The sequence below is a fragment of the Salvia splendens genome, chromosome 22, assembly GCF_004379255.2.
Source record: "Salvia splendens isolate huo1 chromosome 22, SspV2, whole genome shotgun sequence".
Classification (NCBI taxonomy): Eukaryota; Viridiplantae; Streptophyta; class Magnoliopsida; order Lamiales; family Lamiaceae; genus Salvia; species Salvia splendens.
The window spans coordinates 19,536,583-19,559,485 of NC_056053.1; the positions used below are offsets into that span (position 1 = coordinate 19,536,583).

The 22,903-nt window shown below is 40.6% G+C and overlaps 3 protein-coding genes across 4 annotated transcripts; 1 reads left to right on the top strand and 2 right to left on the bottom strand.

The window, feature by feature from the left end:
- On the bottom strand, positions 1 to 3,885 carry LOC121787151 (plastidic glucose transporter 4-like). 2 transcript variants are annotated; one of them, XM_042185806.1, is made up of 13 exons: positions 3,575 to 3,885; positions 3,230 to 3,341; positions 3,022 to 3,089; positions 2,604 to 2,736; positions 2,415 to 2,514; positions 2,228 to 2,340; positions 1,632 to 1,725; positions 1,377 to 1,530; positions 1,017 to 1,163; positions 856 to 929; positions 627 to 715; positions 426 to 540; positions 1 to 295 (listed from the first exon to the last, which is right to left on the bottom strand). In XM_042185806.1, the coding sequence occupies exons 1-13, from the start codon at positions 3,648 to 3,650 to the stop codon at positions 110 to 112; spliced, it is 1,461 nt and encodes a 486-aa protein (XP_042041740.1). In that variant the 5' UTR covers positions 3,651 to 3,885; the 3' UTR covers positions 1 to 109. The 2 variants fall into 2 exon arrangements, with proteins under 2 accessions (XP_042041740.1, XP_042041739.1); XM_042185805.1 differs by having other exon boundaries at positions 3,230 to 3,344; positions 3,575 to 3,884.
- An 11,772-nt stretch (positions 3,886 to 15,657) lies between these two features.
- Positions 15,658 to 16,527, top strand: LOC121787233. The gene has a single exon (XM_042185917.1). The coding sequence runs from the start codon at positions 15,750 to 15,752 to the stop codon at positions 16,377 to 16,379; it is 630 nt and encodes a 209-aa protein (XP_042041851.1). The 5' UTR covers positions 15,658 to 15,749; the 3' UTR covers positions 16,380 to 16,527.
- Positions 16,528 to 16,594: 67 nt separating this feature from the next.
- Positions 16,595 to 20,820, bottom strand: LOC121787232. Its single transcript, XM_042185916.1, has 5 exons — positions 20,112 to 20,820; positions 19,956 to 20,017; positions 18,106 to 19,845; positions 17,439 to 17,568; positions 16,595 to 17,341 (listed from the first exon to the last, which is right to left on the bottom strand). The coding sequence occupies exons 1-5, from the start codon at positions 20,254 to 20,256 to the stop codon at positions 16,722 to 16,724; spliced, it is 2,697 nt and encodes an 898-aa protein (XP_042041850.1). The 5' UTR covers positions 20,257 to 20,820; the 3' UTR covers positions 16,595 to 16,721.
- Between the last annotated feature and the right edge of the window lie 2,083 nt (positions 20,821 to 22,903).

A 22,903-nucleotide genomic window follows, 5' to 3' on the forward strand; every position in this document is an offset into this window, starting at 1 on the left:
TGACAGATAAAAGTAGGCCATCTCTCATATTCATATCAAATTATTGTCTACATAGAACTGAGCTGATTACATTCCAATGAAAACTCAATGTGAGCAATTAAGTGTATGTTCAAGAAGCTGGTGAACTGAGAGCAAGTTCTATTTCCTCCAAAGATCGGCCCTTGGTTTCCACCACGTTACCACTTACGTACATAACTGCTAGAACACAGACGCTACCAAATCCCAGGTATACTGTACTCAGGCTGAATCTATTCACAACGCTCAAGAAGTACAACCCGATCACGAAATTCGCTATCTGTTACAACCAAGAAACACACAGCTTCAACAACCATGCACTTGTCATCATATTTTTTATCTACACATACTGTTATGCCATAAAAAGAATGCCAAAATTGAAGAACACAGTTCTTAGAATAATTTCTCACCCAATGCGTTCCCAGAGATAATGCCATAGCTTTCGCTCGGATTCTTGAGGCAAATATCTCAGGAAGTAGCAGAGCAGGGACTGGACCAGCGCCAAGAGAGAACGACAGCACATAACTGCACAAAGAAACACGGAAACAAATTTCAGTGACTTCACATACAAAACATTACGTGTTCGAATTGATGTGGTTACAAAAACTTACAGGACAGTGCCAAGTACAGCAAGAGTGCCCGAGTAAGGTGCCAAAGCCTTCCAACTGAAAGTCAGGGAAAGTAGCAGCATAGAAGCACCCTTTGAAAGAAGAAAAACAGAAACACATTACGAGACCAGAATGCAACAAACTTAATGTATTTAGAATAATATAGGATAAAGGGTACTTAATAAAAAAACCAACTATAACTGTTAAGGTATTGCTAGATAATGAATCATACCATTCCGGCAAAACTTGTAATCAAAAGACTCTTCCTTCCTTGTTTATCCATCAACGAGATTGCAACAGTTGAGCCTGGCAAAATGTACACACGCAATACGTAAAACGTCTACATAAAGGCCTTATTCATCAATCGACTAGAAAGTCGAAAATAAAACTAACCTATAACATTTGCAACCCCAACCAGAGCACTGGCAGCAACATCAGATTTAATACCAGCAGTTCGGAATACCGAAGTAGAGTAGTAAACAACAGCATTGATCCCAGCAAACTGCTGAAACAAGAAGAGAGCTGCACCAACACTCACAACTGCAATACGAAATAATATAAATTTCCAGGATACATACAAAACGCTGCAGGAGCAATAATGAAAAAAATAAAGACTACAACAACACAGTCAGTAGCTTAGCCATGGCTAATGTAATGCATGAGAAAAAGAGTGAAGCGTACTACATTGTTGTAGCTTCCAAAAAGAGAAATGTAATCTCAAATCTCATGAAAACTCTTTTAGTTCATATATACCTTTTCGGTAGCGGTTGCTAAAAAGATCGAGCCATCCAGCTTCTGGTTCAGAGGAATCTCGACCTGCTGCATCCAGATCACCCATAACCTCAGTAACTCTTTCCTTCCCAAATAGCCTCTTTATGGACACTTCCGCTTCAGCGATTCTCCCTTGCTTCAGTAGAATGTGCCTCATTTAGCATATATATCATATAAAATCATGCAAGAACCCCACCAAAAGTAAGCAAGGCATCGTTATGAAGTTCATTGTGTAACCTGATAAAGCCATCGAGGACTTTCAGGAGAAAAGGCCATCCCTACTGCCAATAGTACAGATGGAACAAGTGCAATAGTAAACATTGTCCTCCACCTTTTCATAACAGAGACCAAAAGCAGAATGGGATAGAGACGATTAATAGAAATTAAATATTGTTGCAAGAAATTCAGTTACATCACCCAACCAAGCAATATTGCACTGAAGAAGACATGGAAAATTTGCACTGAAGAAGACATGGAAAAACGGACGAGTTTTGTGTTACAGTGTTCAAATATTTTAAAACTGATTAATATAATGAAGAATAGATACATTTCGACTCATCAAAGGAGGGGAGCTAATGACAGTAAACAAGAAATGAAGGTGGTAAAACTAATCCCATTCGGTTATAACTTGGAAATTTGGTGGTTCTCTGGCATATGGCATATTACAATAACCAAATAAAAATCAGAATATTAAAAAATGAGACTGTTTTCTCTATCAGGAGTCTGATATTATCAACTACAAAATACCTGTCCGTAGCATATCTCAGTTATTTAGAACATTTAGCATCACATATATTTTTTATTACAAGAATATATTTGCAAGAAGAAAATACCACAACGGATTCCCTGCCAAAGGCAGTCCAGCCACCAATGCTGCTAGGATCCCAATGCATATGGATAACTGATTGACAGATCCAAGAGTGCCACGAATTTCAGTGGGTGAGATCTGGTTATGAAAGAATGTCAGATGTATGACACAATCATTAGGAAGAGAACATCGAACACTTCATTAAAGACTACCTCGGATATGTAAAGCGGCACAATAGCTGATGATATGCCTATTCCAACTCCGGTAAGCACACGACCAAGTATCATTGTCTCTACACTTTTTGCTATGCCACTGAGATACATGATTAAAGTTTAGATAATAGTACTATATGTTGTAATCTGCGGCAAAAATCAGATGATGGATTCTAGTACAATACAAACCTAAGAAATACCCCTGCTGCAAGTGGAATTACATCCAGCATAAAAGTTTTAGTTCGCCCAATTTTGTCGGCCAGCAAACCTCCAGTAAAAGAACCAACAGTTGCACCAGCAAGCAGTGCGCTAACAACCCAGCCTGTGTCAAATATAGGCAGCATAATAAACATTGACTTCCTAATTAGAAAAGAAGATACAGTTCAGAGTATTCACAAATAGAAACTTTCCTTTGTAGATATACGATCAATATCGTAATGGTTTGATGTAAAATATTCATTGACCATGTTGGAAAATACATTCCCCCCGGTTGGCTTTCCAGGAAATATTAGATGCATCTTATATTTTTCCCATTTCTATAGTCTATACTAACCAAAAAACAAAAAACTAATGGTATGTTCATTTGCACCCACTTTGAATAACTTGCCTTGTAACACTGTGTTCTCAGCAATCCCAAGATCCTTGGAGAGGTACTCTAAAGCTCCATTTACGACCCTGATGCCATGAAATAGGTGTTCGTCATGTCATGCGAAAAAGCAAAGAAAACGTCTTGTGGCCTATAAGAGTACTAGAAATGTACATGATTCACCAAAAACTATTTAAAAAAAGAGTGAAAACAGATATGAAATGCATACCCCAGATGATATCCAAACAGAAAGGCCCCTAAACAAGCAATACCAACATATGGATAGACGTTCCCGGATGATTTCGCTTGGATTTTGGCAGTTTCAAGATCCTCAGGATCATCTTCTGTCAGTCACAAAAATGCTAATAACTCAATCAAGCAGTTGGAAAGTATAAGGAAGCATAAGCATTGCTCACCACAAACTCAACAGTCATTCATCAAACAAAAAGGTGTAGTGAAAATTATGTATACTTATGCCCCCAAGTACCCATGATCACAGAAAAATGAACACAATCACGATTAAAACCGAGGTATCATCCAAAAAGTTAAGAATCAGATTGAAGAAAATACAAACCAGAGGCTTGAGCTCTGAGTGATCTGTTCTTGGCTGATGATCCATTCACACTTTGAACAGTCACACTTCCTGCCATTGAACACTATCGTGAACCTGTTTCTTTTGAAACCGAACGAAAAAGTAGGATCCAAACCGATTTAGCTCTGATTGAAAAAGTGAAAGCCTGCATTTGCACTAGTATAGCCTTCCCCAAAAGTCAACAAACATGATATTTTACACCAAAAAGTCTAAACCGTTTAAATGCAAGCCTTAATTGAGAAATTAAGAGGCGACATTAAATCGATGGATTACCGATCATCAAATGAGATAAACAAAAAATGGAGGCAATATATTTTTTATTGGAAAATGTGGAATACGGACAACCTTTTTTCATAATCTTCTTCACATTCCTTATAATCTACAGACGCCACGTGTCTCAATCTACACACTCGAGGTTTCCACGTCATCAGTAGGCTATCAAGCCAATTTTTTGTTCACAATTAAGTATATTCATCTGACATAGAATTGGTGTATTCAAAGTTCCAATTTTTCATCAAAATCATTCAGCTCCAGCAAGGGTTCAACGGTTTGCCTCCACAATGTATTCGATTCTTGGAATTTTTTGTCTTGCTACTTTTCTGTTTTTATGATTGCGGTGAAAATTTTGCTATTTTGTGGGATTTGAAATGGTTGATTGTGATGAACACTATACAGTCGAAAGCATTGGTTGGCATTAGTTATTCATCTCTTTCTCTAGTCCTTCTTAAAGAAGTACTACGTTCACTGAATTGCATGTCTGAACACAATCAGTGCAGGTGCAATTGGACAAGTGCCAGTTTTTAGACATACATGAACTTCTCATAATCCATATTATGCTTGTTAAATTTGTTTTCTTAATGTTTGGTTCTTTTACTAGCTTTTGGTGATGAAAATAATCTTTACCAACTGCTGCTGTTTTGAACTTCAGCTGTGGATGCCGTGTTCTGCAAAACTAGAGTTTTCATTGTATATTACATAATGTACCTATGCAATTGTTGTGCTACATAGGAGTAGTACATGTTAGAAATAATGGGAAAAAATTCCCAAGCCGTGTACAGGCGGTACTCTAACTATTACAATCGAAAGGAAACTTTGCAAAAAAGAGGAATGAAAATTACAATGGAAATAAAGCAAACCAAATTTATAAGTCGAGTCGAGGAAAACCCTCTTTCCGCAAGACAAATTACGCCCCGGCTAGTGCTCACGGAATGACGTATTACCCCCAAAGATAAAATGACTTCCTCCTAGCGTGTAGAAGCACCTCAAACCCGCTAGGCACCGGCGAACTTGATGGAGTTCCGAGAATCGAGCTATGCAATGCTCCTAGAATGTGAACTAGGATGTAGAGAGCTAGAGAAGAGAGAATGATTGTTGTAGTGTGTACTTCATCTCTCAAACTCACACCTATTTATAGGATAGGAGTGACCACACGAGAGGTCTCGGCATTAAGGTACCTCATTATGCATTTGGGGGTTACCTAAGATGAAAGGCCATAGGTCTTGGCCACATCAAAGGTTTCCCATATTTTCCACATGTTTCTAATAATCCCCCACATTGGTTAGAGCGCTGCAAGCTCAAACCAACACCAGACACAAATGCATGCATGCAGACTCTATGCTCAATTCTCGAGAAACAATATTGCATTTGGAATAGTAGCTTGGGGCTTTGAACTTTCCATAGTCAACACTATCGGGCATACCGGCGGCCTGGTGGACGTGATGCCTTGAACCATTCCTCCTTGGTGTATACCGAGACAATAATATTGACACAATATTATTTACAAACTCATCAGTTCTCACGTTTGTGTCCTTTACTGGCCATGGAACACCACTTTGGATTCATAAGTGATTCACATGTTGAAGCGGCCCACACTTCTTCACTTACATAGGTGATTCTTTTCTAGGTATCCTGCAATAACCACCCCCTCGAGGTTTCCAAGAATCATTAAAAGTCAAAACTTAGCCTCCTACCACATGCAGGTTACAACACTCAATGCTTTCTAAAGAATGGGCGAAGATTAAAAATCTTCCGAGTGTTACAACTAGATTCATATAGCTTCGTTTTCCCATTGAACCAAGCCCATGGGATCTCCAATCGTATGGTTGGGTTACCACTATAATCATCTTTTAAGATGTGGTTTTCAGTCCCATTCCTTTTAGCAATTTATGCATTTGATCACGGTTTTAAACCTTTTGTTAGCGGATCCGCTAAGTTATCAACTGACCTTACATAGTCAACTGTGATAACACCACTTGTGATCAATTGTCTGACGGTATTATGTCGCCGACGAATATGTCGAGACTTACCGTTGTATAAGACACTATGTGCTCTCCCTATAGCTGTTTGGCTATCACAGTATATCACTACTGTCGGCACTGGCTTCTTCCAACATGGAATACATTCTAGGAAATTTCTGAGCCACTCGGCTTCTTCCCCTGCTTTATCCAATGCGATAAACTCAGATTCCATGGTGGATCGAGCTATACACGTTTGTTTCGTCGACTTCCACGAAACAGCACCACCCCCCACAGTGAACACATAACCACTCGTCGAGAACGAGTCTTTTGAATCATAGATCCAATTTGCATCACAGTACCCTTCAAGTACTTGAGGATATCTTGTGTACTGCAGCTCAAAGTTAAGAGTATACTTCAAGTATCTCAAAACCCTACGCAGAGCTTTCTAATGTTCCTTGCTTGGGTTGCTCGTAAATCGGCTCAGCTTATTCACCGTACACGCAAGATTTGGTCGGGTGCAGTTTGTGATGAACATCAAACTCCCTATGATCTTTGCATATTCTTCTTGAGCTATAGGCTCACCCGTGTGCTTACTCAAATGCACGTTGGGTTCCAATGGAGTCTTAGCTGGCTCACAATCGAACGAGTGAAATTTTTTTAGCACTTTCTCAATATAATGAGATTGTGTCAGAGCAATTCCCTCATGATTCTTTTTAATTTTGATTCCGAGAATCACATCAGCTAAACTCATATCTTTCATGTCGAAATTTCTCTTCAACATATTTTTGGTTTCGTTGATAATGACACTATTGCTGCCCGTAATCAACATATCATCTACATAAAGACACACAATAACAAAACCGTTATATGTGTTCTTAATGTAAACACACTTATCGCACTCATTAATAGTGAATCCATTTGCCAACATCACGTTGTCAAATTTTAAATGCCATTGTAATGGTGCTTGCTTCAACCCATATAATGACTTTACCAGTTTGCATACTTTACGCTCTTGCCCAGGCACAACAAACCCTTCGTGTTGTTCCATATATATTTCTTCTTCCAGATCACCGTTCAGAAACGCAGTTTTCACATCCATTTGGTGAATATCGAGATTGTGCAAAGCAGCAATCGCAAGAAGCACCCGAATGGAAGTGATTCTCGTAACAGGTGAATAGGTATAAAAAAAGTCATGCCCTTCTTTCTGCTTAAAGCCTTGGACAACTAGGCGAGCTTTGTACGTATCTATAGTACCATCGGACTTATATTTCCTTTTCAGAATCCACTTGCACCCTAAAGCCTTACAGCCTTCAGGCAAGTCTACTAACACCCAAGTGTTATTTCTCATGATGGATTCAATTTCACTGTTGATAGCTTCTTGCCACCACGCTGCATCTGGGCCAGACAGAGCTTCTGCCAATCTTTGGTTCGTCATCCAACATAAAAGTTATGAAGTCGGGACCAAATGTTTTAGCAACTTTAACTCTTTTACCACGTCTTGGTTCAACATCCTCAAGACTTGACCTCGTCCTTTTTGGAGGATTAGAACTAGTGGATTCATCCATCATTCTTTCACTAGAACGATCCTCTTGCCTCTTGCAAGGGTAAACATTCTCAAAGAATATAGCATTCCTTGACTCAATCGTTGTTCCTTCAGCCACGCCAGGCACAACTGATCTAAGGACTAGGAAACGATAGGCACTACTATTAAGTGCATGGCCAATAAAGATGCAATCGATTGTTTTATGGCCTATTGCAACTTGTTTCGGAGGTGGTACTTCTACCTTCGCTAAACACCCCCACACTTTGAGGTATGAATACGAAGGTTTCTTCCCTTTCCACAACTCATAAGGAGTCACATCCCTATTTTTTAGTGGAATTTTGTTCAGGATATGATTCGCTGTTAACACAGCCTCCCCCCACATGTTCTGGGGTAATCCTGAATTAATCAACAAAGCATTCATCATCTCTTTTAGTGTTCGATTTTTGCGTTCAGCAACACCATTTGATTGAGGAGAATATGGAGCTGTGGTTTGGTGAATTATACCACTTGCATGGCATAATTCTGCAAACAGAGCTACATACTCACCACCTCTATCACTTCGAACACACTTAATTCGACAATTAAGTTGATTTTCGGCTTCATTTTTGAAGTCTTTAAACGCTTCAATTGCCTCATCTTAACTTCTTAATAAGTAAAGGTAACAATACCTTGTGCAATCATCTATAAATGTGATGAAATACTTTTTACCACCTCTTGTTTGCACAAATTTCAAATCACATACGTCTGTATGGATCAATTCAAGAGGTTTTGTGCTTCGCTCTACCGAATGGAACGGCAGTTTAGCCATTTTGGCTTCAACACACACTTCACATCTTTCTTGTGAGTTAAACTTATCTACTTTTAGTAAATTAAGATTTACTAGTCTTTTTATACATTTAGATTTACATGTCCCAATCTATTATGCCATAAATCAGAGCTCTCAAGCAAATAAGAGAACGTGTCATCTTCCTTATTGCTTATTCCTTTTCCACGGTGAATGACCGTAACATTCAGCTCAAAAAGTCCATTCACTAGGTTGCCTTCACCTATGAACTTTCCATACTTGGTCAATAAAACCTTTCCACACTCAAATTCTAGTGAAAATCCATGATTTACTAGAAGTGAGCCTGACACCAAATTATTTCGGATGTCTGGGACATGCAGTACATCCTTAAGGGTAAGAACTTTTCCAGATCCTAATTTTAGGAACACATTACCCACACCAACCACCTTAGAAGAGGCTTGGTTTCCCATACTACTTTTCTACCTCCAACATATTTGTAGGTAGAAAAAACGCTTCTCTCGGAGCACACATGACAAGTGGCACCCGTATCAACAAACCATTCATTTGGATTGTTACCATGGTTCACGTCGGAGACCATTGCGACCACCTCGTGATCATTGTTGTTTATAACAACACGTTCAAATAATTTGCACAATATTGTCTCCACCAATAGTAAATCATTTGTATGAGTTTGAAATTTGTCCTGAACTCTATTTTCCACCCTTGCAATTCCAGAAAAAAAAAACACATTATAAGTCTATGATCATGCTAATTGCAGTTGGGCTTGGTTGGTACTAAGCTCAGGCTTGCTCATTTGGTTTTTACAAGGCCTCAAAGCCTCGAACATGATCTGAGTTTTCGCAATCACGATTTACCTTGGTTCAATTTAGAATTATTGAGCTAGCAAGTGCAAGGTGTATAGCTCATTTATCAATTATCAAGCTAAACAAGCTTAGTATGATCTTGGTCCATAACCCATTAAGCACGTAGCCAGGCTCAAGTTCTAGGCTTGGGTTGTTAAAAGTTCTGTGCTTGCAAATGACCTCAATCTGAGCTCTTTAGCATTAATAACCAAAACCCAACAGTTTATAGAAAATGTTTGGACTGCAGTGATACCAATCTTAATTCTTTATAACAACACCAGCTGGAAACTTTTGTTACTTACTCTCATTTAGGAAGTCTGTGACCATAGTTCCCTATGGCTGGTTCTTGTTATGTCTGCTATGAGGATATATTTTTTCAATTTCAACTTTTGTCTACTTCTTTCTTTTCTCTTCTTTTCCTTCATTGTTTGCTTATCTAATAACAGAGCTTTTCCTCAAGATTATTAGTAACTACTACTTCCCTGTGTTGATAAGATCATCTCTTCATTATATCTTTAATCTAAATTTTGGATTGCCTTATGCTGAAAATCACTAAATTTCTCTAGTCACATCTGAGATTTTTACCATACGATCATTTGTAAATTGCATTAACACAATGATAACGGCTCTTGTTTCACAGGGTGATGATCGTTATGGAGCACTTAGATGGGCGTCGTGAATTTCCCCGGTTTTGCATGAGTCAGTAGTTTCTTAACTGAATCCCCAGCCTGACTGCTTTAGCTATTGATTAAGTCTTAGTTTCTCAATGGGCCTGCTGCCTACATACTGACAAGAGCGGTATGAACTTTGATCCCTGCGGTGCCACTTTTGTTAATCTGAAGTTAGAAAGTTTTAAATGGTTAGTGAACAGGTCGATGCTGCGTTGGAACTAGGTATTGAGGCGACAAGGAGGCTTGTACTGGAGGGATTGATTTACTGGTCGAATAGAAAAAGATTCAATCTTGGGAAGAAATACAAGTTTGATTTGCTTTAGAGATGTTTTGTCCAAGTGTAATGTAGGAGGACAAGATATAAATCATGGTATCAATGTTCAAATCTCAGTCTTTATATTTCTTTGGACTTGTGGGAGTTTGGGAGGTGGCCATTTCCTCAACCCTCAAATATAGCAATGTCTTATTTGGTTCTTGTATACAAATACAAATTAAACACAAGGGGAAGTGATATTTTTTGTACACCCTTCGTCCCACTCAAGATGATCACATTCTTGAGTGGCACGAGATTTTAGGAAGTGTTATATTAGGTAGAATAAAGTGGAGAGGAAAAAGGTTAAACTCACATCGATTATCAATCTCGTAAAAGCAGTCCCTTATTTTTACTAGTATTAAGCGAATTTTACCAGCTGCATACTTTTGTCAAGCATCCCAAATTTAAAATTAAATGAAAGGACATACAATGATCTGAAAATTAGGTGCCATGGAAATTCAGCTTAGACCTCTTTTACTTCAAGAATCATTTCTCCACTATTTTAATTATAGCTAAACTGAAGCACAACCAAAGTTCAATTTAGAACAATTGGTCATAATAAGTTTTATTTAATACTAATTTAATAGGAGAATTGCTTTTACTTTAGCACTTTATGATAGTGAATGTTAATCCCACAGCCCCACTTACCTTTTTGACTTTCCCAGCCAATCAATTTAATTACTTATTTGATCAAAATGACACCCATGTCGGAGAAGTGGGACACTCGTACAAGAATTAATGAATTTTACTATCTTCTTGATTTTTAACTTTTGTTGTTGGGTTGATTTTTGTAGTTCATCCGAGTTTTTAACTTTTATGACATGTTGCATTTCTGTCATTGAACAAATATATAATTCGATTAAATCGTAACAATACATGGTGTACAAGTTTAGTTTTTAGGGAATAATAATATCATGACATCTAGTTTAAATTTAATAGCACAACTACAAAATGTACAAGGAAAATTGCAGGATGAAATTCAAACAAGTGAGTATGAAGGTAGCAATATAGAAAGGTCAAGATTGAACAACTAATTTATTGATCATTCCTTGCAAAATCATTAGAGGCTGCCCCATGTATCCATTCTGATTGCCAATTTTCAAATCCAAACCCACACGATACACAACTTTAAATATCAGACTGAAGTAAAGCTTCTTTCTTTATCGCAATGAGATGATTGACCATAAAATTAGAATCCAATAAACTTTTGTTGGACCCTATATATCAAATTACAATTAACACACACAAATACCATATCGGAAAAGTTAAAATCATATGTGCTTATGAGAAGAAGTATATAACTTAAGTGACCAATCTTTTATCTAATTATTTTTAAAGTAGCTTGGATAAAATACCAGTTTACTAGTATTCATTTACTTGCACCTAATCATTTACACAAGTAAATAATATGATAGTACTACTAGATTGAAGTCTAAAATTGGTCTCATATATTTACTCAAAATACCTTTTTGATCCCTATGTGTTAGTGGTAGTGTATTAGCTTTTGGTTCTAAACAATATATTTGATCCATTAATTCCGTGAAAAATTAACTGTTAAGCGCATTACGACTATAGTAGTAGAGGAAACGAGCATTTAGAGCATCCACAATGGCGCCTAGCGCACAGCCTAGCCGAGCCCCGGCGCTAGGCGGTGCGCTCGGCGAACCATTGCAACCGCCTAGCGGTTTTCCGAAAAAAAAATCGCCTAGCGCTAGGCGATATACGGGCGCTGGGCGATCCGCTCGGCGCCATTGCAGGGTCCGGATCGCCGAGCACATCGCCCAACGGTTTTTTTAATTAATTTTCGAAACACTATATATACGTGCTTTGCACATCATTTTCATTCGCACCACTTGTTTTAACGAGTTTTCTCTCTATCTTAATTTCTTTACAAGAGCAACAACGCGAAATGGAGAACAACAACGAAGGTACTCCAGTGACGAGTGGGTCTCAAACTCCCCCGGTACCCGTGGGAGGTGGATGGGGTCCGATGCCAGGGTACTACAACATGTACTCGTGGCAGGGGATGATGCCCGGGATGGCAGCCGGGGGGAATATGCCCGGGATGGCAGCTGGGGGGAGTATGCCGGCGTGGCAGGGGGTACCGAGGATGCAACCCGGTATGCAGATGATGCCGGGATGGGTGCACGGGATGCAGATGATGCCGGGGGGGACGGCGATGCAGCCCCCGACAGGAGGGGTACCGGCGACGCAGGGGACGCCGGGGGAGGAAAACGTCTATCGCCCCAGTTTTGATTTTTCGACTGCTTCTTCGCACACATCGACCCCAACGGAGGCGCAGTTCACGCAATTTGAGACTTTTTCCTTAGAGGAGTTGGGGTTTGATATTCTCGGAGTTCCGGATACTTCCGTTCAAACGGGGGGAGCAGTGCGGGGTCGTCGCACCCCAAAGAAGAAGGGCAAGGGGAAGAGGGTCGGTGAGTCGTCGCAGCCGGGTGAGGACGACTGCTCGGTACGGAGGAGGTGGACGGATGCGGAGAACGTCGCGCTGTTCAAGGCGTGGGTGAGTGGGACTGAAATAGCAGCAACCTACGAGACATTTTGCCCGGAGGGGAGGCCACGCACCGGGGAGGATTGCCAGAAGGCGTGGGACTGAATCAGGGCTGCGGTCTCCCGATTTTTGGGCTTGTACACCAATGCCCTCCGCATAAAGAGCAGTGGCCAAACGGAGGATGACTGCAGGAGGATAGCGGAGAAAGCCTTCCCCCAGCCCGGGTTGTATAAGGATTTCACCTACTGGAACTGCTTTGTGGTGCTGAACGAATCCGAGAAGTTTCGAGCAGGTGTCGAAGTTGGCTGGCTGAAGAAGCAACGACTGAACTACACCGGTGATTACAGCGGCAGCAGCGGTGGTTCCCACGACCTCCCCGAGACGGCCCAGGTGATCCCCACCCCTCGTTCGTTCGCTCGCCGACCTCGCCCGGCAGGGCAAAAGCGGGCGCAACGGGATGCGAGGGGGGTCGCCGGGGTTCCCAGGAGGTCCAGCCGGCATCCCCCCTTGGCCAGTCCACAGAGGATCTCAAATTCTTCGCGCGTCAACAAACGCGCGCTCAGATGGTCAAGACGTTAGCTGAATGGCGGGCGGCGACGGACCCCGAGGAGAAGAGTTTTCTTCACGCATTGCTCGTGAGCATGCGTGACGATTTGAGTGGAGGCGGCGGCTACGGTGGCGACGGAGGCGGCGACGACGACGACGGAGGCGACGGAGACGAGGAGTGAATTTTTTAAATTAATGTACTTTTTTTTAATTAATGTACTTTTTTTATTTTATTGTACTTTTTTTAATTAATGTACTTTTTAAATTTTAATAGTATTATTAAATTTTCCCATATGTGTCGTAAATTTAATTTCGTATGTTGTGTGATTGTTAATTATTTGTTTTATATAATTTTGAGTGATGTGGTTAGGCTATGGCTGAGCTATTTGTTTGTCTTGATGATGTGGTAGGAGGATTTTTAGGGCTGATGATGTGACAGAAGGAGTTTGTGGCTAGGCTATGACTAGGCTATTGCTGGGCTATTCCTATTGTGGATGCTCTAAGCAGTAATAGATAAATGGAGTATGGTGGTACTATCATAATATCAGGCTTTGGTGGAAAACAATCCAATTATTTCTTTTATTGACATGATGTCATAATACCACATACCACTATATAGTCATATTATGTCAATTAAAAATGTGCAACAATCATCTTATTTGATATTCATAAAGACTCGCATATTTTTATTTTTGAACATAATTCTTATAATCGCAATACTTCTTATATACAAAGAAACAACTTATGGAGTCATGGTCCACAATCCACCATTATAAATTTTCAAGTCATTAATCACCTTTGATGAGATACTTTCCCCACAAATTAAATATTTATCTAACATTTTACAAAATCTAAGTCATTTTTAATGTAGCATACTCTTGCTGAATGATGTCAGTTATATAATACTAGTATATTTGTCTTAAAACATTATTTATTTGTTTTTGTCACAAATATTAATAAATGTCAAATAAGTGTGTAGGTACGTTTAAATGAGACCTGCATAATTATTGGGTTATCATCATGAATTGTAAACGTGGACAAAATGTGTGAATAATGTTGGATTTAAAAAATAAAATAAATTAACATCACGATGGAAAAGTATAAGGAGTAATGGCCAGATAGTAACCAATTTTGGATCAACTAAAATTACAAAATTAACAATGTTTTAATAGGCGAAGCAATTAAATAGTGCTAATGATCATAACCATAAAAATAGGTGATGGTAAAAAAGTAAAACTGTAATTATAGGCATTTCTCATACATCTCATACTATTACACGTCAAATCTCACTTTTGGTATAATAAATTTCTCCAAATATACTCAAATCTAAACCCATTTTTTAGATTTTTTTAAAATACTCTCTCAATCCCATGTTAGGTTTTTTATGAAATAAAATTACTTTTTGACATAACATATACTTAAACATAAGTTTAAGTTTGATATAAATGGTTGAAAGTGACTAATAGATTTAACATTACGTAACCATTAAGTCTGATTTTTACATGCTTAGGTTTTAAATTATTATAAAATAATAAAGAATATATTGATAAAAGTGTATATAATTAAGTACTGTATATTTTTATTTTAATAGCCGCTATTAAAATTTGTTTAAGATATATGAATATTTGGGCACAGTCATAGAAAAAGTCAAAAAGTAATAGACTTATTTTTAATAAAAAAAATAGATTGCATTTGTCCATTTGATATAACTTATAAATAAATATCTGTATAAGGGCATCCACAATGGGACGTCCGATGACATGCCCGATGCGTGCCATCGTCCGCCCCATTTTGGGTGTCCGCCATCGTCCGCATCCGATGCATCGTCCGCGGTTGAAGCGCGGACGATGGCCTATCGTCCGCGCCATCGTCCGCGTCATTGTGGGCTCGGCGGACGATGTGCGCGGACTATAGGCCATCGTCCGCGTCATCGGGTCCCATTGCGGGTTCGGCGGACGATGGTCGCGGACGATGCCACGCGTTTTTGAATTTTTTTTTTATTTAAACCTCGTTTCTCATTCATTTGTTCATACGAACATGATAGTCGAGCATGAAGGTGGGAGCATCACCGAGTAGAACGATGATGACAGTGCATCTAGCTCGTCCAGCATGGCGACCGAGCCCCCCGCTGGAGGATTGTCGTCGGGCTTCGACGAGGTTCTAGCTAGACAGGCCTCAATGCGCAACCAACAAGACCATGCGCAACTCATGAACGACATGATTGAAGAAGTGTGAGCCCGTAACCGCCGTAGTTGAATTTGTGTATTTTTTTAATTCGTATTGTAATGTATTAATTTTTATATATGAAATGAAGTTTTTTTCCAATTTTTTGTTATTTAAATATTCAAATAAAATGCATAGGACGCGCCTTAGGGCGCCCCATTACAGGTGGGGTAGGAGATAAAACTGCTGACGTGTCGCGCCCCACTATAGATGCCCTAACACAAATGCAATCGTAATTAATTAAACTTACTATAATTAAACAACTCCGTTTACAATTATGGAAGGCCCCACATCAATACGAACGTTAAGAGTAACTCTGTAATCACCGCTTCCCTTTCTACCCTTCTCCTTTATAATTAGACCGTTGCAAATGTTCAACACAAAATCTTTTAAAATCAACTAGCTTCATCAAATCATCAAAAAAGCTCCATCTCGATTCTCAAAACCCTTCAACAAATCACGTCAATGGCTGAGATAATCGAATCTCGGCAACCTCATTTCGCCGCGCTCGACCCCCGCTCCCTCCTCCTCTCTCAATTCTCCGATTCCGGAAGCCCACAGCTTCTGCAACTCACAACCGAGAGCTTCGTCATGGAGCGAGGCCCCAGGTTCAAAGAGTACTCCGATCTCAGAGAGAGAAAGCTTAGGATGAAAAACTCCATCGATCGGCCAGAGGAAAATGTCCATAGCCAACCGGTTCTCACCCCGCCCAAAAAGCAGGTCAAATTCAGTTCGAATTTCTCCACCCCGCCGAGGAGGCCGAAGCCGCCCTCTGCTCTGGCACAATCCGTCCCTGATTTCTCATCGACTCTTCGGAAAGAGAACAGGAAGCCGGCTGCTCCGCTGCCGCCTGTGGCGGAGCGGTCTCTGACGCCGCCGGCTGGATTTATGAAGAGCGGGAGCGTTTATGGGAAGTTGGGAGGAGGGAGCAAGTCGGCGAATTCCGCCGAGAAGAGGAGCGGCGGATTGATGGCTAGAAAGAGCTATGCAAGCATGGCCGAATTGAAGGAGGGGCTAGCCGGAAATGCCATCAGTGGAGGAGGGAGAAGCAATAGAGGCGTTGCTAGATCTGTTTTAGGGCATCGGCAGTTTTGATTTGGGGGAAATTTGCATTCATCATATTTTTCGAATTGGGTATTTTTCATCTTCATTTTTTATTCTTTGGCCTTGGATTTCCATTGATTGAGAGTGTGAAATTGTCTCTGTAATTTCAATTTTGTATAGAAACCAAGCTTTTGTTGAAGTGTGATGTTTACAAATTTGCATATCAAACTATACAATAAAGTTGACCTTTTTTGTGAGAATTCATATTTGAAGGTTGAATGATGAATGTGAGAATAATGTAAAATTAATACACATCAGTTTGTTTGTACAATGGTTAAGTTAGGTTTAACTGTTGGAGTTTTCACAATTGCACAACATAATTCCATCTACTTTCTACCATTTGCAAAGATCCATCACAATTTCATCTACTAAAATCTGAACCAAATGTCTGCTAATCTCAACGCCGCTCTCAAAAGCCTCACTCTCGCACTGCGTCCATTCTTCCAAGGAACGGCTCATCTCTCTCTCGATCAGCTCATCGACCCCCAGCCTCGACAGCTCCTCCCACCTCCTAACAACTTCTACAATCTCCAGGATCAGCATCCGGTTGTTCATGCGAAGAGGCAGTTTCCTCGACACCTTGGATTGAAATTCTTGAAATCTTATGCCCAAATACTCGATGGTCGAATGCAGAACAAATGTTTTGAGTTGATTCACCTCCTTGCCATCCTCGACCCCGAGGGAGGAACCGAAGTTCATCCATAGAAGGCTAGCGAGCATGTCCAGTTCATCGAGGAGCAAATGCTTGATCGGGGAGCCTTTTCCTACTGCTGAACACGAAAGTAGCGCCCGATGGAATACCAGCTCAGCATTCAAAAGCACCTCCCTTACTTGGTCGACCCCTTTTCCTTTCAACCCAAAAGTAGATAAGATATCAGAAACATTGTTGTAAATATCAACGACCATCTTTTTTGAATTCCCAACTGCGTCCAACACATCAGGGTTAGGCGACCCTGCAGACACAAGTTGAGGTTAGATAGGAGTTGCAAACACAAACTCATGACTTCGAAAATCAAGCGTAAAAACATGGTCTTGAAGCCCAAAAATCACCTAGACCATCATCTGCACTGCTGGAAGGCAAACTCTCAGTAGAAAAGCAGGTTTCAAGAACAGATTCTGGGCTTAGGTACTCAGTGTCGAGAGGTTGGTCAGAAGACGGGTTCACACCAACGGTGTTGCCCTGAATGAAGGTATAACAAATATAATCATGAGATGACTCTTCAATATTTCATTAAAATCAACTCAAACCGAAACATGCAACTCAACAAATCAGAACCATTCTATGGTTATACTCAGAGGCTAAAAATTCTAAAAGCAACAGTTTCTTCAAGCCATTTCAGCAAAAAAAATGTAGCCAAGTGAGTCTACATACATAGTATTCGACTCACAATCTCAAACACTCCCTCTAACATAGAGTCACAGTTTAGCCAAGTAAACGGACAGGTAGTAAGACATGTCACAGGATGAGCACTAAATTTCTCAGACAAGCAAAGACTACATTAGCAAACAAAACAGATCCTATAATAGATATGGAGATTGATTACGACATGATGGACATCAACAAAGCATTTTAATTTAGGCCAGGTTAATAGGTTTAATGAAGCTACATTGTGTTTTCTAACAAAAAGACGGCATTCAAAGTTACATTCAAGATAATGTGTTGACAATTCAAGCCTAATATATATAGTTGCTACATAATAGAATATTTTTGGCTTACATGTGATGAAACGTTTGAAGATCTTGAGTTAGACAAATGGCTTTGATCACTCAGACCATTTCTCCTATCAGATATAGCTGGTAAATTATCCTGCTGAAATGGAACCTCTGAAGTCAAGGCCGTTATTAGTTCTTGTAGAATCGTAGCAGTGGTCTTTTTAGGTGCATTTCCCGTATCCTCTCCCTGGCAATTCAATTCCTTCAATTTTTGTTCTAGAAGAGCACCAAGTGCATCTCCACTTATAGGCCGCGATTTCTCAAACACTGTCTTTCTAACACATTCTCCTATTTCTGGTTTCTCTCTACCATCACCACTCCTAACCGGCGTTTCGCCAACTTCATGAATTCCAACCTTCTGCTTCACTGATGAATTAAATGTGAAGGAAACCACATTGTGGTTCCCTGTGATACTGGGAAATTTTCTGCCTTGTTGATGCAGCAATCCTACTTGGCCACATTCATGGTCAACCAAGTGAGAGTTAATAATCGGTTTGTTAACTGTATAGCTTGAGCAACCAGAATATTCACCGTCTCGAGAGAGATTGTTCAGCCGCCTCTTTCTCCCAGTAGGTACCGAGTCATTCATCCTATTGGGAATTCTCTTCTCCATTTCAAATCTACCATTCTCAATTGGGGAAGGCACCCGAGACCTGGGACTACAGCTTAAGCTTTGATTTTCTGAAACAGGATTCTTTGTCCCATTCATAACAGTTGTTGATGCCTGGCTACTCCTCAAAGTAACCACATTTGGCCTTAGAGGAACTGTTTCCCTCGCTCGTAACATCTGACTTTGCCTATATGACTTCTGGTTAGGGCTAAGAGGTAAAGGCACACCTCTTGGAGCCTTGCAATGCTGGCCAGCCAAATGCTGTTGAATATGCCCGGCACAGAAAGGACTCCTATACGACGCGAGCTTGCAATGACTTTGAACATCTCCAATAACCGGAGCAGCACCTACAGGGTAGCCATCACGAAACTCTTCTTCCAACTGATGATAAAATGCAACATTAACAGGCTTAATTTGTTCAGATACTTGACAACAAGATCTTACATTATTCGAGAAGGGTGAAGCAAACTCAGTGATGGTAGGTTTACCATTCAAATTATCCGGCAAATAGCCACAATTTTTGCAAGACGATTCCCCCTCTGCAGCAACACTTTCAAAACCATAAGAACCTTCCAAATGGGTTGACAACGATCCATCCACGTCGGTATCTTGTGGAGTGTGTCGCGAGGCATTAGAGTAAGTGAGAACACATTTAGATCTACTTGTCTGCAAACCAGGTTCCAAAATTCTAGTGGCTGCACCAATCAGTTTAGATGGCCTTTTCCTTGGGAGATTTTTTGGAGTTTTCACTTGCGGAGGAAAATTCGGATGATGCTTTTTCGACTTGGATAACACATTCTTGAATGGCAGCTTCTCTGCCCCAAATTTGGTTATTGGTTGCCTCTCACTAACACTTGTCTTTTGAAGTTTCTGAGGCCTTACTTCATGCTTAATCCCAACTTTCTCCACTTTCAAATCTTCCCTTTTATCGACTAACTCTCGTGAAACAACACCAGATGCAGGAGGAGCCTTCGTCTTCGACTTGTCTCTGTGCAACGCCGGCATAGATTCCAACCCCATGAGCCTGGCAACAAGTCCAGGAACATGCATTTCATGGTTTTGCTCATTATCAACAATGGCAGCCCCATTCGACATCTTTGCCGTGGGGAATCCCCCATTGTTTTCATCAGCAATCTATGTTCCATTCACACAATTACAACAGTAAGTGCACCAATTTAACTCTCCATCCACACACCATTAAACAAGAACCACAAGAAAAAAGATCATTAACCAACTACACATACCAAACGAAGCTTCGGCTGCTTCTCATCCCCACCAAATTTCTTTGAAGCTTGTTTGAATCGAACTATATATTACAAAATCAGCAAAAACAGATACAAAAATCAAGTCCAACATTATAAACTTAAATACTCTCAACAGTATGTAATAGGAGCAATTACCTGGTGGCAATAATTTCTTGGAAAAAAGCTTCTTTTTAGCGAATCTACGGTTCCAATCAAAAAGTTGAAAGAAGATACCAACGCATCCACCAGGCCTCTGCGGCTTCTTCTCCACAATAGCCAAACACGCCGCTGTATCATTCATTCCTCCCAAAAAAACATCAAAAACCAAGAAATTGGGGAAATAAAGACCAACACACCTCTCAAAACCAACCCCAATCAAATTCCCTTCCAAAAAAATTCAATCTTTACCAAATCAAAAGAAATCACAAAAGAGAATGGCATTTCCCCCTCCTTCCTTACGGAAAATAGCCAATGTCAGTAAATACGAAACGGAGTGGCAACAAGGCCATGTGGAAAGCTTGAGGTGCTTTGCTTTGACAAGAAAAGCCCCACTAATAAAGAAAGAAATGCCAAAAAATCTTCACATGATGAAGAGGGACTCAGGAAATTCATATGAAGAAACAGAAACTGTGGAAAGAGGGGTCTGAAACTGACAGCAGATGTGCAGAGAGCGAGAAACAGGGAAGGACAACAGCATAATCAGCAGGGAAATTAGAAGAAAATTGAAAATGAGGGGAGGGATTTTGGTTGGGGAGCTGACAAAGCTGTGCTGGTGAAAACGGCTGGTCTCTGGAATCACAGTAGTGTGCGGAGCGGATCAGCTAAGGCATATTCTACAACATTTGCTAAGACACTAATTAAAACATGACACGTGTATACTATTTAAGAAGAAAAAATAACAGTTACTAGTATTTTTTTTGATGGTGTAATCCTTCATTCTCCTGCGCATCTCTCATCTGGTTGAATTCTTTTTCTGCTTTAGCCTTTACTTTTGGTTGCCATTTTATTTATTTCAGATTTTCATTTCATCACCCAATCTGCATTTCCTCTTCTTTGCGTTTTATCACTTCTTCTGTATTGTGGAATATATTTTGTAAAACGTGGTTCAATGACTTGTCTTCCGGCTTTTGATTATCAATAAATTAACTTATTTTAAGGATCAAAAGAAATGAACTCTTGATAGATTTCCCCAGAACTACAGTTACCATACAAAACTCAATGTTTTCAAATAACTGATTTCATTCTATTCAACTTCTATTTATAATCTTCTCCCTCAGAGAGAGAAGGTTGTGTGTGTGTGAGAGAGAGAAAATAAATTAGTATTTTTAATGGCATGAGGAAGAACTTGGTTTCCTCGACATCCTTCAAGTAAAAAAAGCACAGGTAGATAATCTCAAGATATTGGTTGAAGATAGAAAAGATTACACGAGTTGAATTTTAATATTTTTTTCTTCTTACATAGCAGCATACACGTGTCATGTTTTAATTAGTGTCTTAGCAAATGTTGCAGAATATGCATTAGCTGATCCGCTCCGAGTAGTGTGTGACAGTAAGAATAGAGAAGACAAGAGAGGAATCGGAGGATAAGACGGGATATTTGGTGACTGATCGCCCACGCGCATTTTTCAATTCTTTAATTTTTATTTCAACTTTTAAATTGTTAACTTAATTTAAGGAATGAAAAATGGGCTTGAGCTATAGATAAAAATAGAAAAACTAATTTCACGGGATTCAGAAATGGATGTCTGCGTCCGATATACTGAAAATGATAGTAATTGCAAATAAAAACATCCACAATGGTGCCCGTGCCGTGGACGTCCGGCCGGCGTGCCGGAGTTTTACACGGGACGTCCGTCATTGCGCAGCGGTGACGCGTATACGGACGTCCGCTGCGGACACCTGAGTTCTGCGGCGTTCCCGGGACTTTCGTCGCGACGTCCTTGCGGACGTCCGCCATTACGTTGACCCTACAGACGTCCGCGCGGACGAACTGATTATTTTATATTTTTTTTTCGAAAATTCTATAAATACGGCTCGTTGAACTTCATTTCATTCGCACCAGTTGTATTAACGAATATCTCTCTCTCTACGTTTCTTTTATATATCCAGAATGACTGGTAGTGGTAGTGATAGTGGCTTTGGTGCAGGCGGTAGCGATGCGGGTGGTAGTGATGGGGAGTATGATGACATAATGAGGCGAATTCATGCACGTGTGCGGGAGGCAGCGGAGAGGGAGATACAGGCGGCCTTGGCGCCGGTGGTACCTCGACCCATCCATCGTCGATCTATAGTACCCCGGGACCACCTCGTTGCACATCGTCGGTTGTACTTCTCTCCGGAGCCACGATTTGGGGAGAACATGTTCCGGCGACGTTTTAGGAGGCATCGTCCGCTCTTTCTGCGTATCGTGGGTGCTTTAGAGAGTCGATACGGGTATTTCAGGGTGCGGGAGGATGCGGCTGGTAAACCCGGCCACACTCCGATTCAGAAGTGCACTGCCGCAATCAGGCAGCTGGCATACGGAGGCGCGGCTGACATGTTCGATGAATACCTCCACATCGGCGAGACGACTGCCCGCGATTGCCTAAAGTATTTTTGTCATGGCGTTAGGGAGATATTCGGGGATAGGTATCTTCGGAAGCCTACCCCTGAAGATTGTCAGGCTCTGCTGGATATGCACGGGACTCAGCACGGGTTTCCGGGGATGCTAGGCAACATATATTGTATGCATTGGGAGTGGAATAACTGCCCCGCTGCCGGGAAAGGGGTGTACACTACGGGTTTCAAGGGCAAGAATCCCACGATGATCCTTGAAGCGGTAGCTGACTACCGGCTGTGGATTTCACATGCCTATTTTGGAGTAGCCGGGTCGAACAGCGACATCAACGTCCTCCAATCGTCGCCCCTTTTCAACGACCAGTGCATGGGTGTCGGTTCGACCGTCAATT